This window comes from Chinchilla lanigera, unplaced genomic scaffold (genome assembly GCF_000276665.1).
Source record: "Chinchilla lanigera isolate Chin_1 unplaced genomic scaffold, ChiLan1.0 scaffold00004, whole genome shotgun sequence".
In the NCBI taxonomy this organism is placed as follows: domain Eukaryota; kingdom Metazoa; phylum Chordata; class Mammalia; order Rodentia; family Chinchillidae; genus Chinchilla; species Chinchilla lanigera.
Window position 1 is genome coordinate 37,505,051 of NW_004955405.1, and position 18,724 is coordinate 37,523,774.

The 18,724-nt window shown below is 40.7% G+C and overlaps 1 protein-coding gene across 8 annotated transcripts in view; it reads right to left on the minus strand.

Moving 5' to 3' along the window:
* Nucleotides 1-779: 779 nt before the first annotated feature.
* Nucleotides 780-18,724, minus strand: part of Igf1 (insulin-like growth factor 1 (somatomedin C)) — a 76,323-nt gene continuing 58,378 nt past the window's right edge. For all 8 annotated transcript variants that reach the window (XM_005374571.2, XM_013518808.1, XM_013518816.1 and 5 more), the window contains one exon: nt 780-7,210. In XM_005374571.2, coding sequence (XP_005374628.1) covers nt 7,151-7,210 — 60 coding nt within the window. In that variant the 3' untranslated portion in view covers nt 780-7,150. The remainder of the gene's footprint in view (nt 7,211-18,724) is intronic.

Genomic DNA, 18,724 nt, shown 5'->3' on the forward strand with positions numbered 1-18,724 from the left:
AGAGGGACTAAATAATGTGAACCCAGGGGCGGTCCCTGGAGATTCTAAGAGAGACGAGGGGTTGGGGAGAGAGAGACCTGACGGGGAGCTGAGCTATGGCTGTCACTGTGGAAAGTACTAAGGAAACTTCACTCTTATTTCCTGAAAGGCAAGTACAAAGTCCTGAGCCTTATTTTCACATTTTATCAATTTTTGGATTAGTTAACATGGGGTTTATAAAAAGGAAAATGGAATTATATGTTTCTAAAAGGAGAGAAACTATAAATCTTTACACCTTGCATTTTTATAAATGCTGCTGTGAGTTTGACAGCTATAGTACCTATTCAGTAAAAGAACTAGATTTATTGAAATAAAAACCCAGTGCTGGGAGATCACATTCTTCTAAAATCTCTGAGTATGGGTGTGCATTACATGCCAGTTGTATGTTATGTACCCTGTATGATATATTTAGAGAGTTTGGTGAGAAAATCTTTTCCCAAACACCTTGCATCATAGCTCATTCATAGATTTTGGGTCATAGTGAGAGGGGTCAGCTTCTAATTTATCGTCAGTGCATAGATCCATACATCTCTTACTCATAATGCTTTGTACAAGTCCTTTGAAATATATTTATTTTTAAATATAATCTGTAAATTTTATAAGATATCTTCATTTTATTGTATTATTTATTTTACTTTCTGGATAGGTTTTCATGTTTATTTGTTGCAAGACTTTAATCAATAAAAATGCTATTTAACAGTAGACTTCTTAAGGAATGACACTTTACACCAACATTATCCAAAAGAATCAATTAACCAATCATGATTAATTTTAATGTAACTACTAAAGAAAGATATACCATTTTATTATGACACTCTAGCCATACATTTTCAAAATATGTTTATGAAACAGTAAATGTAAGATAATGATTCAGTTAGTTACATTTTTAGAAGTCATTAGGGCTGATATTCCTCTGCCATAGATGAACTGAATAATAATTTCAAATACAATCAGAAATAATTTAATACAGAAAACGCTTTCGAACTTAGACACAGTGAATGACCAATCATCCTTTTCTGGCTTCAAAGTGGCAGGGAAAATTAATTCAGTGGCTGTAGGTTTATTTATCACACTTGGCCTATAAGTGTGATAAAAATACATGAAGCAAAATACGTGATGTAATCCCAATTCTCATAGTTCATTAACTCTCTTAGCAGAAAAAGAGATCCAACGTGGTATTTGGGGCTTTTGTATCAACTGAATATAAGCTGCATGATGTTTGAACGTTTCTGATATTGTGAATAGACATTTTAATGATACACAGACAAAGAGAAGGGATATTGAGTAGATAGCTTGAGGTTTCAGAGTTCCGCCCTGCAGCGTACTTAGCAGCAGGTACAAGATAAATATCCAAACACAATTAGATTAAGAGAGCAACAGAAGTGACTTTGCTGTTCCAGGTGAGTGGGTCAGTGGGTGGCTTGGAAGGGGATTTCAGAGCCCCATTTTCATTTTTCCTACTTTACATCAGTGCATTTTGGGCAAAAGAAAATGAAAAATATTTGCTTTTAGTTCTGGCAATTTAAACAAAGGCAAAAATCTAAGGATTGTGGAAGGTCATTGTGAAGGTGAGTCAACCTGGATTTTTAGGCAGGAGAAACTATTTCCATCTTAGCTCATATTTCAATTGGGCAGTAACATTTTGGACTTTTGTACTCTCTCTCTGTTTTCTAATTAAAAAAATTTCCCTTGGGACCATCCATATCCATGACAATTGAAAACAGGAAGAGAGAAGGACCTTGTTTCATATCAGGGTAATCAGGAAATATGTGTTTTTAAAGAGGTTCTTTTACTTCTAGGGTTTCAGCTTGGGGCAATGTATACAATACTGATGGAGAGTCTGAAAAAAAAAAAATTAAGAGGAGTCAAGGTGGTTTCAAAAATCCCTTGGGCCTCTGTCTTTATCTGTGAGAGTTTTCCTTTTTAAAAATGTGTGTGTGTATGTGTGTGTGTGTGTGTGTGTAGGGAGGTTACTCTGTAAACAGACTTTGTTACTTATGTTGGTATCTTTATCCTGTACCATATGCATTTAAATCTCTTTTGTCTCCCTTTTCTTTTTAAATAGAAATCACACAAAAACAGTATCTAAGTATCAATTTCTAATACCTAACAGGAAAATCTTATAGAATATCAAAATAGCGATAAGCAAATAGGTATTATAGGATTAACACTAGCATTGAACACAAAATCTAAACAAACACAAGAATCTACAAAATTTTTCTTTTGCTTTTGCCCCCTCTGACCTTGGGCTTTATACTCATTGCAGAGGAAGGGAAGAGTGACGCACATTTTTCTACTATATTTTAAAGTGAATGATGCCAAAAGATAAATCAGATTTTTTAAAAAAACATTGCTGGGAGAGCCTGTGCGTTTAGAATGGGAATGCACTTTCATATGAGAAGAGCCCAATAGGTTCTACTCTAATAAATTAGGACAATCTTTTAAGATTAAAAATAGCAAAACATTTTAAATAGTCTGATTCAATAAGTCAAACATACATTCCTATCTAGCCTATAGTTTAAAAAGCCTACATGGGTTTAACTTATCATCCCTTATTCCAATATGAAAAAAAGAAGAAAAAGACCAAGTCATTTTTGAACATTAAGATATTCATAAAGACTGTATAAAGTAAAAAACAAAAACAAAAACAAAACCACAAACACAAAAATCTTCACAGATCGTTAGCCATCTCTTTCAACAATTTCTCATAAATTCTTCTCCTTCTGGATCAGTAGATAACCCCCTCTCATGAGGAAATACTCTCCCTCCTTCCCCAGTGGGATCAGTGATTGCTTTCTGAGCACTGCTGCTCTGTGAGATGTTAGAGCAAAGGGAGGCTGTCAACGCCGAAGCCTACCCAGGGAGGATGTGGCAGAAGCTATTTTTAGTAGTAGGTGAATCAATGTAGTTTTCTCTCTGTTTTTATTTTCTGTACTTGCTTGAATATCTGTTTTAGAGTGGAGTACAGAAAATTGATAAGCAACAGAATCTTCCTTTTTAGTCTCGCCATTTACCTATACGATCCTTTCCCCCCTCTATAAACTCCATCGTCTTCATTAAAGTCTTCAAATTGGATAATACATTGTGAATTTTGCTGAGTTTGAGAGCCAACAAATAACGGAGCCTTTCACCTTTACTAATTTCCCATCTTCTGCTCCTGTATCCCAAACTCATCATTTGGTGAACAATACTTAGAAGTGACAAAAAGTTGAAAGGTGGTGGTGACTAGACCTAATGCTATTTTTAAAGCCATCTATCTATAGAATTGTTGTTTTCATACTTTAAAAAAATATGTCTATGCTTTCTTTTTTTTTCTTTTTTTTTAGTCAAGTACTTTCTTAAAGAAACAATAGCACCACATTGGCATAGCTGGCCAAACAGTAAATGGGAGAGCAAAATATGCTACATTTTCCTCGCTAAGCCTTTTCTTAAGTGCCTAAGCCAGTAACAGAAACCCTGGAGCCACAGCACGGAGATGGTTTCATCTGCAGGACACCGACCTCCCAAGGGGGGAAGGAGGACGGGGGCAGGGATTTTCTGGTCTTTTGTTTTTACGAAAACTTTCAAGGAAGGGATTTCTTAGTATTTTGTTGGACTCTGTGTGCGTATGTGTGTGTGTCTGAGGGAGAGAGACAGACAGAGAGAGAGGGGTAGTAAAGTGGCTATTGAATTTTTCTTCTACCCTAAAAGAGTGGATTCTGACACAGAGCTGAATTAACTTTTTCAGTGGAAACTGCTTCATCTAAAAAGCTGAAATAGTAATTTATAGTATCTGGGGAAGAAGGACCAAAATTTGTCCTAGGCATTGAGTATTACCCGTTAAACTGGAAATAAGCCTATTAGTTGAAAGCACATTCTCCTCAGTATTTACGGTTCTTAGACATCTTCAAATGGCCCCGTTTCTAGGTGGCAAAGCTCTTAAGACTCCATACCAAAGCTTCGAAGGGTTGTGACACTTTAGGTGCTCCCCTCCTTCAGTTAATTTCGGATCATTCTGCTGCAGTATACAGAGATCAATCGACCCTCAGGGCATACATTGACTTTGTCTTCTAGTGTTAATTTATTTGGAAATAAAATGCTGGGCTAGCTGATTGACTGAGTGAGAAAGGGTCTAAGTCACTGTGTTGCATAGGCTGGACTTGAACTTATGATCCTCCTGAGTTAGCCTCCCGGAGTGCTGGGATCACAGGCGTGTGCCACCATGCCTAGCCAGTATAACTACTTTTTTAGTAGTTGATTGTGATTCGGTTGGAGAGCTTTATATGTTGGAAAAAGTTATAAAAATAACAGGGTATTGTATATTTAAGCTTTCCTCACTGGAAGTTTTCGACTGTTTGTAGAATTCAATGGAAGTTTTTGACTGTTTGTAGAATTAAATGAACAAAGTAAGTCACAGACACCCTTAAAATTATCACACCCAGCCTCGTCAGGAGCCCATGAATCTGCGGAGGACTCCCTGCAAAGCATTCTTGGGAGTGAGCAATTTTAAAAAGCTCACACTGGAAACAGTACCAAAATCCCAGGAGCCATCCGGGAAAGGAGGCCAGCAGGTCACCCCCCAGAGCCCACAATCTGGAGAACAGGCAGAGGGTGAGAGTGACCTCTCCAGAGCGGTCAGAGCCTTGCTGAGCTCGCCAAGGGGCACAGCTCCAAGAGCACTGGGGACCCTGGGGCCCGGGGTTTCTAATGGATAGGCCGGGCAGGCTGCACTGAACAGTTCCTTCTACTCTACCACGGAGCCAGGAAAGCTTTGCTCCCTTTCTGGCCTCTGAACCTTGAGCTAACCCAGTGAGCTGGAGATGAAAGATGTCAATTGCGTTTTTCATATACAGTTGTCAACAATATAAAGCATATAATATGTGTGAGATTATCAACCCGCTGAGCTCTTTACCAAAAAGTCTAAGGCAGATGAAAATCTGAATGCTGGATAATTCATTGCTCTATAAGGAAAATTTTGATGCAGAGACCAGGAGCAATTTCTAGGCTCCAGTGGATGGCTTATCCTCACCGAGGGATTTTCAGGGCGCCAGTGTTGGGTTTAATGTCTAAGCCACAGAGAAAGAGCCGGGCAGACAGGAGGGGAAATTTCAAGATTAAGCACAAATTTTTTGCACCTCAACTAGCAACTCTACTTAGCATATTTTAACAAAGTTAAAATATATATATATGTATATACAACAAAGGATAAGAATAAAATGCATTAAGGAAAGTTCTTTTGTGACTTTTTATTAGATATTATTTTAATACGTAAAATCTCAGGACATTTTTCTTATATTGTCTAAAGCGAAGAAAAAAATGTATTTTTCAAAACAAATAGAGTATAATTTATAATATTAAAAGAGGTGTTACTAGATTGATTACAGCTATCTGAGAGAATCAGTAAGACCTAACTAATGGATAATCAATTGCCCTTTCCCTGGTGGAGACCTTTTCTTCTCTACTCTTTTACTTTTCCTTTCTCCTTTTTCACTTAGCTTTACATTTATATGTTCAAAGGTAGAATTCACAAGCAAATTGTAAAGCAAATGTTTCTAAAAGTTTGGGAAGTGTTTTGAAAGAGGTTGTGCTGTTAGCTTTTCAAACCTAGTTGATTAGTTGGGTAGCACTGATTGGAATGGTAGGAGATAGCAGGAACTTTCAGTTAAAAACTCTCTAGCTGTGTGGGGAATGGGTTGTTAGTGGAATTCCTTGCAGCCCAGCAATTCAGGGGCTCTGATGTAGCACCCTCGTGACAAAGCTGGGTAAAGATCTGAACCTTTATCTTGTTAATCCTCATACCACCCTTTTGAGGTAGGTAGATGACATATTGCCCCCATTTTTCAGATGAGGAAACAGGCACAGAGAGGTGAAGGGACTAGCTCAAGGTTATGCAGTGGTGAGTCCATGGCAGAGCTCACAGATGTTTGTTTCTTCAGTGAGAAAAAGAAACCAGGACTTAAAAGTCCTGGCTGGCCTTCTGCTCTTTGCATTCCACAGCTTCCTCTGCACTCCCTGGTCGAGTCTGTGTGTGTGGACTCCCGCATCTGAAGCTCCCTGGGAGGGTAACTGGGGAGACTGGGCACTCTCCCCCAAGGGATGGGGTTCTCCCTTCTCTGCTCCTCTGCGCCATCTTTGGCTCCAGGCTTTCCCTTCCGTTTTGCTTTCACCTTTTACCGTTTTGACCAGACCCTTTCATATAACAAACTACAAAATAGCACCATTGTACTAAAAAAAACAGAGTTTTACATACGGTTTGATATAGCCTGTATTATTGATATGCTAAATTTATATAGTGCTCTATATGGAAAAAATAAATTGAGAGAAGGACAATCAGGTTGCACACTAACTCATCCTTCACAGGAACTGCTGAGAGTTTAAGAGACTTTCTATGTGTCAAACATACACCTAAAAATGATTGGCCTCAAAGTTGTGACATTTTGCCTGAAATTGTGTGTGTGTGTGTGTGTGTGTGTGTGTGTGTGGCATGATGTGGAAAAAAATTAAAGCTTCGTGTGTAAAATAAATGCATCAACTTCTGTTTGGTACAAACGCCACAGGTGGAGTCCGGTAGTTTAAAAGTTGGTGGGTGGCTTGCCTATTAGCACTGCTTTTGAGGAGGCCACATTTGCCAAATTGCAAATGGTGGGGAGGGAGTGGTGGGGGGAGACAACGATTAGTAGACACTGTAAGACCAACAGTTTGTGTTACCTAGAAAGAAGTGCAAATAAGAAAACAATTCATGAACCACTGAGACAGATTGTTGAACTGGTTCCAGCAGCCAAGATTTAGAGAGGAATTTAGTGCAACTGGATCTAAACAACACCCATGCATTGTGGCTCTTGCGAGGCAGGGACTAAGATAGATACACTTTTCTCTATAGAACATTATTGACAAGAATCAACAGCAATCTACCAACTCCAGGACCATTTTTGCAAGTGCAAAGCTTACAACAATCACTCCTAAAGACAATGTTGGAATATTTACTTGTATATTTCACTGGGGGGAAATGCCCATCTTGGAAACGTTATCAAACTTATTTTTTGGGAGGCGTTCCAATGTTTAACAGGTGACTTGCGCAGAGCAAGGGATGCTGCGGTGACATGTTAATTCTTCACTCTCCAGGAGGGTCTTCCTACATCCTGTAGTTCTTGTTTCCTGCACTCCCCCTGCTTGCATTCTTCAAATGTACTTCCTATAAATCAGAGGGGGGGAAAGGACATTAAGCAGATGAAGTTTTATTTCTTCATAGAATATTAATCTTTTTTAAATAGGACAATGTATGGGTCATAGTGTAATAGATCATTTAATGCATGTATACAATGTATAATGATCAAAACAGGGTAATTAGCATTTCCATAACCTTAAATACTTACCATTTCTTTATTTGGGGACATTTCAGACTGCCGTGGCCCTCTTTATGAAACATAATAAATTGCTGTAAACTATAGTCACGCTGCTGTGCTATAGGAGACCAGTACTCATCCTTCCTGCCAACTGCAATCATTAATTTCTAACGTTGAGTCTCAACCTTTTACCAACCAAGACAACAGTAGGCTTTGAGCCTTGGATTTTCTGCAAAAGACACGTACAGGTGGACAGGCCTTTAGTTAATACTTTAGGCAAATTTCATATGGGCAGTTTCTCTATGCACCAGGTGGCATGGATATGACAGATTTATCATCACACAAAGAAGTATTTCTACCCATATGCCTGTCTCAGACTTATTCACAGGAGAAGGGATCTGAAAATTCCTGCCTTTTGCCCTGTAGCCATTTTTCCTAGTGAGGAAAAACAAACAAACCAGATTCTGAGATCCTCTATCTTTTCTTTTCTTCTCCTTCTCCTTCTCCTTCTCTTTCTCCTTCTCCTTCTCCTTCTCCTTCTCCTTCTCCTTCTCCTTCTCCCTCTCCCTCTCCTTCTCCCTCTCTCCTCCTCTCTCCTCCTCCCTCCTCTTCCTCCTCCTCCTCTTCCCTCCTATTCCTCCTCCTCTTCCTCCTCTTCCTCCTCCTCCTCCTTCTTCTCCTCCTTCTTCTTTTTCTTCTTCTTTTTTACAGGATCTTCCTACATAGCCCAGGCTGGCCTCAAACTCACGAATCCTCATGCCTCAGGCTCCAGAGTGCTGTGATTACAGCACCACTCTCCTCAGCTTACCCTCCTTTGTTTTACTGCTGTTTGTTGTGTCTTAATTTTTATAAAAATGAACTATTTCTTTTTCTTCCTATCTTTTTTCTCCCCTCTGGAGAAAGGCCACATTTTAAGAGTAGAAGACTGGAATTTCATAACCGATTCAGAGTCTGTAAAAGCAGACACCCTGAGCTGAGCTCAGATCCAGGCTCTTTCACTTTCTACCGTGTAAACTTGTGCAAGTATTCGTCTCTTGGGCCTCAGCTTCTTTATTCATGAGATAGATCAGTAATAGCACCTATCTGATTGGATTACACATTCAGCAATTAATGTGCATGCAGGTGTTGTTAGTATTGGTAGCTACTCATTTTTTGTTCTTATTATTATGTCATCTTTATTGGACAGTGATCATTCCCAAAGAACTCAGTGGTCATTCCCAAAGAACTCTGAACTCTTTGCTCTTCAGCAAGCAAGGTGACTGTCTAGGGAACATGGAGTTTTGCTTAGATCAGAAGCCCTGGAGGGCAGGACTTGTCTGTCCATTCTCTGTGCCAGTTCCAGTGCCCGGAAGAGTGCCCGCGACACTGCAAGTGCTCAGCGAACATCCAGGGGAAGGGTTACAATGCACAAACGCGTGGTCAGGAAGAAGCCCCTTGTGAAACGCAGAACGAACTCATTAGATGTTTCCTATAGTTTCACAATGCATGGGTGTTATTTAGATCCAGTTGCACTAAATTCCTCTCTGAATCTTGGCTGCTGGGACCAGTTGTAGAAAAATGAAGGAATATCACAGGGTAGGATCACAAATGTGCCCAAACTCTGTAAGACATTTCTGTGTGGCCCGGTGGATGGTATGTGCCCATCAAAGCTCCACAGCTGTTAAGGCTACCACCTTTCAACCATATTGCTAACCAAATTAGCTCACACATGGAATTTCAGTAATTTGAGTTTTACTCTTTTTTTTAAATTTAAATTTAAAATGCATAGCGGTTTAGAAAGGAAAAATTTTAAGAATCTGAAATCCTGAAAACAAGAAAACACTCAAGACTGAAATATTAGCAACACAGAGAAAGCCTTGTGAGATATTTATCCCTCATTGTTCCCCTGCAGATGATAAATTACAAATTTGTACAAGGAGGGCTGGGGATATAGCTCAGTGGCACAAGTGCCTGCCTGGCAAGCACAAGGTCCTGACTTCTATTCCCGGTACCAAAAAAAACAAAAACAAAAACAAAAACAAAAAAACCCCACAAACAAACAAATTTGTAGAAGGAAACACTCAGGTGTGTCCTGCACTTTGCTCTTCAGATTCATGAGACAGGTGGCAAAAGAACTGAGGTTCGATTGCCCAGTGTTGTAGATCTTGTCTTCTGCTCCCAGCAGAGATTTTGTGTTCTTTCCCTCCAAGCAGAAAGTCTGAGCAGAGGTGTTCTCTCTCTGTCTTTTTCCTCTGAATCTATTTCAGCAGGAACACCCATTGCTTCTCCAAATAGCATGGTTCCCATACATGCAGGTGTGCGCGTGCGGGCGCGTGCACACACACACACACACACACACACACACACACACACGTGTGTACAGTGGGGGCCGATCAAACCAGCTGGGATTCATCTGGTTTGGACTTGGCACTCTTCCCGGGCTTTCACACGTGACTTCTTTGTTGCACACAATGACAGTGACAAAACAAAAGCACGAGGGACTTGGTCTCAGTTGCATCGTTGCTTTGCTCGTTTTCTTAATTTAATTACGCAGTCGTTGTTGGCCAGGGGTGGTGAATGCAATTAGATGCGCCCATCCCCGGAGCTGGCACCCACCTTCCATGCGCTCCATGAAGGGTTATGAAACTGCCCCGCATTCAGCCAAGCAGTAACTTTTCACTTCAACAGCCTGTCCAAGACAAACAAGCCAGCTGAAACTGTTTCTAGTTTGCAGCTAGACAGATTTTTGAAAAAAACACAAAAAAACAAAAACCCCAGTAGTGAGTAAATACTGTTTCCTACTAACACCAGGGAAGGCAAGACTATTTTTTAAAATGTTGGTCTTCCAGCTCACTGGATCTGGTTGAAGAAATTTATCCACTTGAAGGAAGGGTTAACTAACTCACTAGCGAACAAGCTAGGGCAGGGTGAATCTGCAGTTCGCACCCTTACATACCGGGCGTCTACTCCAAAAACAGCCCTTCACTCCCTCCCGGGAACTAGGTTCTTCTCCCAGCTCCAAACTTTCCTCTGGAAAGTTACCCAGCCTTTGCAGGGCGGAAGATCAGTGAAGGCTAATAACAACGCAAATAATGGTAACCTTGCTCAATAATCGCAGAAGCCTCATGGTTTCCCAAATTGTTTCACTGAATCCGCATCATCACTTGGTATGATGACGTTATTTACGTCAGTCCCATTGACAAGCTGAGGCTTACTGGGATTTAGAGATGTCACACAGGAGCAATTCGATAACCCTAGTGCTAAAATAATAATAGTTCCTATCACTGGAGCAAGAATTTTATGCTGGGGATTATATCGTGCCTCTTCATTGTGTATATTTTCTGATTTAATTCTCACGGTCTCCTTAGGGCTGTTGTAGTCGCATCGTGGCTATTTGGTCTGTGAGCTAGCTTTAGCATCTTGGCTTTTGACCTGGGAAGCTTTGAAAGGATAAAGAACTCGCCTAATTTCTTATAGTGAAGGTGGAACATGGGTTGGGATTTGCACTAGCTCTTTCTGATTTGGCAGTTTATCCATTGGTCACTCTGCTATGCTGGTCTCCAAGAGGTCAAACAGTATTTGTGGTCTCAAAGTCCAAGCCTCTTTCTGATAGCAGTAGTCGACAATGTTGTGAGCTATCCATGATCCCAGCTGGTGGTGGGTGTGGGCTTACAGACGAAGGCAGTGTCTTGGGGGTCCAGGACTCTGATCTAGAGAGCGGGTGCCTTCCCTTTCCACTACTGTGAGCTGAGCTCCATTTATATGGTTATTTATAGAAGTCTGATATTCAGTCAGCAAAAGCTAACCCCCTCCTGGGCATCCTAAGCTCTTCTTTTCTTCCTGACCATCTTTGTGAGATTCAGCCTAAAAGACAGAATCTAAAAGAAGGATGACAATAGGCTCTTTAAATTTCAGGGAGGAAGCAGTGATATTTTCAGTGGACTATGTTTCCATCTCCACCCATTCCAAACAAGTTAAGTATTGTATGATATGAAGTCTAAGAAAAGCCTGGCATCCTATAAAAAATACTGGGGAAATACTGTCCAGCATGGAATATTAGTAGTTTATTACAGAACACATAGTCTTAACTGAGCATTGGCCTTCTCCCCAAAAGGGCAAAGTGGGGGGTGACCGTGGATGATTGAGAGAAGGTCCAGATGTTAACTCTTCACTTGTTGAAAAGGAAGTGATATAGCTCTTTTTCGGGGTTGTCCTGGGGACATGTGAAATGGTGGCGAGTAGCTTGGATGTCTCAGTATCCATTTTTGATTATCTCTTTACTTCAGGGAATCACAAGTTCAAATTCCGGGAGTTAGGTCAGCCTTTCGTCTCTGGGAGCCAGGCTGAGTGAGGGTCATGTGATCTGCTTGGTGCTTTGGGAGGTTATTTGGACGCCAAAGGACAAGGTGCTCAGTCCGAGGGACCTGTGCTCTGCAGGAGTGTGGTGGAGGTGGGGGTGGCCTGGCTGTCTTTTCAGCAAAGAGTGAGAGGTACATACTTGGTCTGTCCAACCTCAGGTTGGTTTCTGGAGACATCGCAGCTCATCTTTTGAGTGGTTACGGTGGGGATGGCCATGCTCCCCCCAGGATGACCCTTTCCCGTGGTCGTGATGGCCTGGCTGCTGCTATAAGCAGTGACTGCACCTGGGGGAGAGCTCTCTCCACAGACCCACTGCTGGGAAGCACACTCTTGTCCTGGCCAACTTTGGCTCAGGACTCCTGATTGGCTTTGCGGCACTTTCCTTAGACCCTGTCATCCCCAGAGACGTTCTCCCCCAGGCTCCCCTCTCTCTTTCCCTCCTGGGGTCGGATTTGCACTGCTCTCCCGTGGTTCACCCAGTCTTCCAAGTCCCCTCTGTGTTTTTTCACAGGCGTATTACCCCCAATAAAATGCTTGCTCATTTGACCCCCGGCTCATCTTCTGTTTCTTTCTTTGTCTTCTTTTTTTTTAGATTTTTAAATTCTATATATTTATTTATTTTAAAGAGAATAAAAAATAAGAAAAAAACCATTAAAAACAATATTGAACTTCAAAACAAGAGGATAGGAAATCAACAATGGTTGTTATACTACATACTGTCGTCCACAAATTAGTTGTCCAGATTACCAGATAAAAGCATGCAAAATTGATCAAAAAAATTAAGCATTCACTGTTCCTTTCAATAAACCGGTAGAAATTAGTAGTACAATTATCTTAGTTATCCTATGTATGTATATATTTATATAAATAATTTTTTCTCTTCCTTCTTTCTTTTTTCCTTTCCCTAGCAGTTTCTTTCTCTTTCACAATATCTATTGTACCTTTTGGATTTTATTTACTCTTTCAGCTGCTTACACTAGGGAGACAATATGATATTTACACATGTGGGTCTGATTTATTTCACTTATGAGTATAGTCTCCAGTTGCATTCATTTTCCTATAAAAGTCTCCAGTTTATCCTTCTTTATGGCTGTGTAGCACTCTATTATATAAAAAAACTCCACATCTTTTTTTATGTATTCCTCTGTTGATGGGCATTTGGGTTGTTTCTAAGATTTAGTTATGACAAATTGTGCTGCTATAAACATGAGTGCACATATATCATCTTCTGTTTATTAAAGGACGTGGGCTGACCTGCCCTGTATGGATCCTACCTCCCCTGTCCCACACGGGTTGCATGACCTTTGACATTCACTGCTTGCTCCTGCCTCAGTTTCCTCTTCTGTGGATGGAAAGGGTAGCTCTGACTGAGTGTAATAACTCTAATATGCTTACCTGATGGAGAGAGATAGCTATCATTATGTATGAGAGAATCTATTCCTTCAAGGGTACTTGGTTTAGACCCATGTTGTAGATTTGACTGTTAGCAATGTCAGAGCGTTCTGGCTTGTGTACTGCTGGAGCCCAGTCTGGTTCTGTCTTTGCGGGAACACTGCTATGCTCTATAGTAATTCTGCATGTGTTTTTCTCTCCCCTGAGAGCTAAGCTCCTCGAGGAAGCAAGTTTCCTTTAGTTCTGTATCCTCCCCAGATCTAAGCATGGTACTCTGAGTATAGTAGCAAATAGGAAATGCTGATTTAAATTTTAAATCAATATAAAATTGATTTAAATTTCCTACAGAAGTGATGGGATAAGGGTTAGGTCAACAGCAGGCACTGCATGGCTACCTACTTCCTGTTGTGCTTGGTACAAGAGCAAATATCCTTGCACCCTCTCTTGTCTTGGAATTTACAGTGACAGGTTGTGGTAAAGTAGATTCCAACTAAGAAATGCAAGAGAGCGTGCAGAACGTGGTGAATGCTCCGGCCTCCTTCTCAGTATTGTGTTCTGCTTCAGCTCCTGGGTAGAGTGAGACACTGGCAAGGCAGTTTGCCTTTTTCAGCCAGGGTTTTCTTATCAGTAATAAGATAATTACAATTTACCTACAGTATTACCCTGCAGGCTTATGGTGATTAAATGAGTGACTATAGCCCTCACTGCAGGGCATATGTCTAATAAACATCAGATTTTTAATTGCCTTTTTTTTTTTCTTAAGTTACTATTGTCAAACTTGCCATGCTTTACTCTTTTCCTGGCTTACTACGAGAAACGAGTAGCTATTGACACCCAGAGCTTCCTTGAATGCTGGGATAGCAGATTTGTATCCCCTCCTGGCTGGTACAACCCTAGGAGTCCCCGGGAATCAGGGAGCTTGTATCCATCCCATCATTATTTCAAGATTACCTTGATTTAGCAGTTTTCTTACTCTTCCAGAGACACTGCCTGACCCTATTTCAAAAATTTCCACCTGTGATGTAAGAAATCGCAGGTTTAACGGCTTAAATGCCCGGAGGGGAAAAAGTAAGGAAGAAGAGGAAAAAGATTCTGAAGGGTACTTTCCCTCATTGGCAAGAGGTATTTATGTTGTCTTAGCAGTCCTGAAGGATGTAAAATGCTTAGGTTCAGGGAGTCTAAGATTTTATGGGCAGGTTGTTTAGTTAGTTATTTGTGTTTGTGTTAGATTTTTAAATTAAAAAACAAAACAAAACAATTTAAGAAGACTATCTTTTCCAGAGGAAGTTGATTTTGGAATTGCTGAAAAGTTCAAATGTTGTGGTATTTTAAAACAGTGAAACACCAGATTCTACCAATTTTCCTGCTATGTGTTAAAGGTTCAGCACATTCTTCCCTACGAATTGGGTTTGATAATTTCCTTTTCTTCTATGCCTCCAAAATGCCATTGTTTCTTCTGACCTGAGACTTACGCTACAGTGGCTTAAGCTAGTGCATGTGGTGATTTATATTACTGCAACTGGAGAGATGGAAGGCTGTGGTTTGTGCCTTTTGGTGGCATTTCAATGCATTTCAAGGGCGAGTTCACAAGGTTAGTAGGAAAGGGTGTTTCCCTGCTCCAGTGTGTGTGTGTGTGTGTGTGTGTGTGTGTGACCAATCTGGGCAGAACATTCAAACTCTGTGTTGTGAATTTTCCTTCTCATTGAATTGAGAGAAATTTTGGAAGTTTAGAGACTGTTCTGAACTTTTAGGATGAACAAAATAACACTATGACGAGTTGAAGTGATTTGCATCTGTTTAGGTTGATGGGAGCCTTGAGCCCCTGAAAGGAAACACAGGAGATGCCAAGTAGTGCTTTTCCAGGGCAGAAAAGTGTGCAAGGACCCTTCCTGCATGGCCAGGAGCTTCAGAAGTCAAAATCATATTGTGCCCAAAGTACCTCAACCTCCACGCCAGTATTTACAGAGCCAAACCAGAGCATCCAACTGTGGTCAGGTTACTAACCCTGGCAAAAGAACAGCAGCGATGCTGTGTATTTGTTAATTCCCTCATCCTACCCCACCAGCCTGCATGGGTCTGAGCATGCCACACCATGACATCAACATTGCACCTTCCCAAGTCTCCAGTTGTCAAGTGATCAGAAAACCTTCCCGACCCTCGACCTGCCATGGTTTTGCTCCTAATTATTTGGAATTTTTCTCTTGCCATAATTGTCATCTACAGCTGTGAAAATAGCTCATCATATTTTCACAGATGGTAAGGCTGGTTAGTCTCTGATTATTGAACTTCTTGGTGTCGACTAGACGGAAAGCTCCAGGCAAACATTTACAGATCCTACACAGAACTGTGCAAAGCCTTTCAGCATATGAAGCCTAGGTTGGAAGCCTGGGCCGTTCAGCCAGTTTGGGTTCAGTGTAAAATGTCTTGGTTTCTCACTGGGAACTTTGGAGCTATTTCACCAAAGACAGGAGTTGCTATCATGCCGAATCTCTCACAGGTCTTATTCTTCACATCGCATCTTATTGTATGAGTTCTGACCATGCCAGTTAGAGAAATCAAGGTGGACGTTATAACCCACTACCACCTGTTTCCAGGGTACAAAGAGCACATACCTGTTCAACCATATCTGTGTTCCTTTATCGGACTTAATGGGAAAGAAAGTGTATCCAGGGTGAATAGAGGAAGTTAAGGGTTTGTGTTTAAGAAAGGGAAAAGTAGAAGTGGCACAGAATTGTTTTCATAACTATGCTGCTCTCTAACAGAAGGGAAGAGAAGGGTGATAGATGGAAGATGGGGTGGACACACTGCCTGCTGGTTCCAATGGGTCAAGAATGAGACTTCCGAATTTCTAGAGTTTCCAGAAAGTTCCTGTGATCTCAGATGAAAAGAATCTACAGAGTCGTTTTCAGTAAATCTGATGGGAGGTAGCTGAAGCCACTGGATCCTTAGAGGATAAGATGGAAGCAAAACCAACTTCTTTCTGCCCTTCCAAACCTATTCCCTTTATTTCCCAACTAATGTTTAATTTAGGGCTGGAACCTAGAGCCTTTGAGAAGATGAAGAAATCTTGCAGTTTTTCTTGAATGATGACTACTTTTTACAGAGGAAGGAACTTTCACTGAAGGAAAAGTTAGGAGAGTTATTTTCTCCTAATTTTGGAAAGTCCTACTGGGTACAATAATATTAGAATACAAAGCTACACACACACACACACACACACACACACACACACAGAAATAGAGAGAAACAGAGAGAGACAAAGACAGAGACAGACAGAGAAAGAGACAGAGAGACAGAGAGAAGAGAGACAGAGAGAAGAGAGATAGAGACAGAGAAAGACAGAGATAGTTCCCCCTTTCCACAAAACTATTTGCTATAGTTAATTATAGACTCTAAACTATTCCCCCAAACATTCACAATTAAAACTGCTTGGATGGATCTTTAGTATTCTTATTTCTAACTACCAAATACCTTTTTATGAGGGAGTTTCCTGATCAATGTTGCTCAAAACCATCACCGTAAAAGTGACCTGAAGACGGGAATTTCTGAAACATTTTGCAGTTCTTGTTACTCATCCACAGGTAGCCCAGGGAAGCTATAACTGATTTCCCAGTGACAGCTGTCCTAGGGCTCTCTTGAAGTATCACACATGGAGGTGTAGACCAGTTGGCCCACACCTCTCCTCATTTCCCTGTAGTTCTCAGCTTTCAGCTCTGTCTTCTGGACTTGAATTCTAAGTTAATATTTCTGAATTATCTTCTTTTGGTTGGTGGGTAAAAGTGAGGTCAGGCTAAAGGTATGCGGAAGTCTCAATGAAGAAGGATTCCCAAATAGATGGGCAATAGGGAAAAATTCTGATTTCAGCTAGGACATGAGAAGAGAGAAGCTGATTTTGACTTTGGATGTCCGGAAGTTCAGTGGCCCCTGAGGAACTTTTGCTAACTAACGTCAGTTCTTCCTTCTTTAACAGTGGACTCGAACTGCTTACGTCAAAGGGCTCAATAACCGGGCTTTCAATGGTGAGGTGAGCGTCTATGCTGAGAACTTCCTAGTGGATATTCTAAATCTCATAAAAGGGGATTCTGTTTCATTTCACACTGTTTATCTTTTCACTGCTACCAAAAGTTTTACTTTTAAGTTTGGATGATCAGCTTTATTTGTCCTCGGATTAAAAGGCAACTCCATGCTATTTACTAAATATTGCAAAAAGTCTCCTTTCCTTTGAACAGGGAAGAAAAGAGAATAGGTCTCATCTTCTCCCATGGATTCTTAACAGACTTAAGAAAATGCGAAAAGTGGTACCCGAGAAAGGCTTGTTTCCCCTGTTGGTGGGAGGGGGAAATCAGGAGCCAGCAGGGGAGTTATTCTTTGGGAGCTGAGTCTCTACCTTCTTTTCTACCCTTACCCCCTAACAGCACAGACATTTGAAGCTCTATGAGGTTTTGTTTGTTTTCAAGAGATATATGAAAGAAGATCAAATGCTTGAGAAAGACACTGGATTGGCGGTCCTAGAAACTGAAGTGTCCCGGAAGCTGTGTGAGCCCGGAAATATCCTGCATTTCTATTTATTTTGGCAATTTTACTTAAAACTAGCAAGAGCTGGAGTTCATGCTACAATTAAACTTTCCTTAAGCACCATGAAATGAAAATACATATTATATTTGATGTTAACTGGTTGAGAAAAATGGGAGTTTTCTGAAAAGTTCATTGTTATGACCCTGAAATAAATGTTAATGGTTCTTTACTTGCTGGGAGAGCTAAGCCACCATTTAAATTGGAGTTAATCATAGAAGCAGGGATTCTCTGAGTTGGAAGGGCTCCCAGGCCACTGAGATCTGTTTTGTCACACACTTGAGATTGTACTAGCACATCAGTGATAAGTGTTGGCAAGCTTAAGGTTGATGTTTTTGGTGATATGAGACCTTCCTCCATTTCAGAGCCACTTCCTTTTCAGATGGTTCTAATTTTGAGAAGTACGTATGATAACATCAGCTAATACTTTAATTGTGTTTATGTGCCATGCACCATTTGAACACCACTACACATCTGTACGTACACATATATGCATAAAATCTCAGGAAGTCCTTAGAACAGCTTAGAATGAGGTAGATTCGCTTATTACCCCTATTTGAGAAATGAGGAGATTGAGGCCTCACTAAACCACAAAATTTCCTCAAGACTACACATTTAGCCAAAGAAAGAGCCAGGGTTTGACTTCAGCCAGCTTGATACTACATTCTGTACTTCTCATAACTGTAGTATGCTGCCTTCCCAATACAGTATGTATAAGTCTCCCAGATGCTTAGTACAGGGGTTTGTGCACTGTAGATATCAGCAAAACTATTTTCCCACAATTTTACTTCATGATCACAAATTCACCTATATTCCAATTAGTTTTACCCACAGTCCTCAGTTTGCCCTAAGAGAAAAAGTTGAAGTTGAAACATGGGAATTTTAAATGATGATGACTACTCTGTGTGCTTTACAAAGACATCCAAGGAACTTAGTATGTAACATTCAGTGTAAATATTTAGCTAGTTACCGCCTGCAGCAGGAGGTCCTTGAACAAGTTCATTTTAGGCTGGAGAAGGACATTCCCAACACAAAAGCTTTGTGTCAGCAAAGCTCCTTTG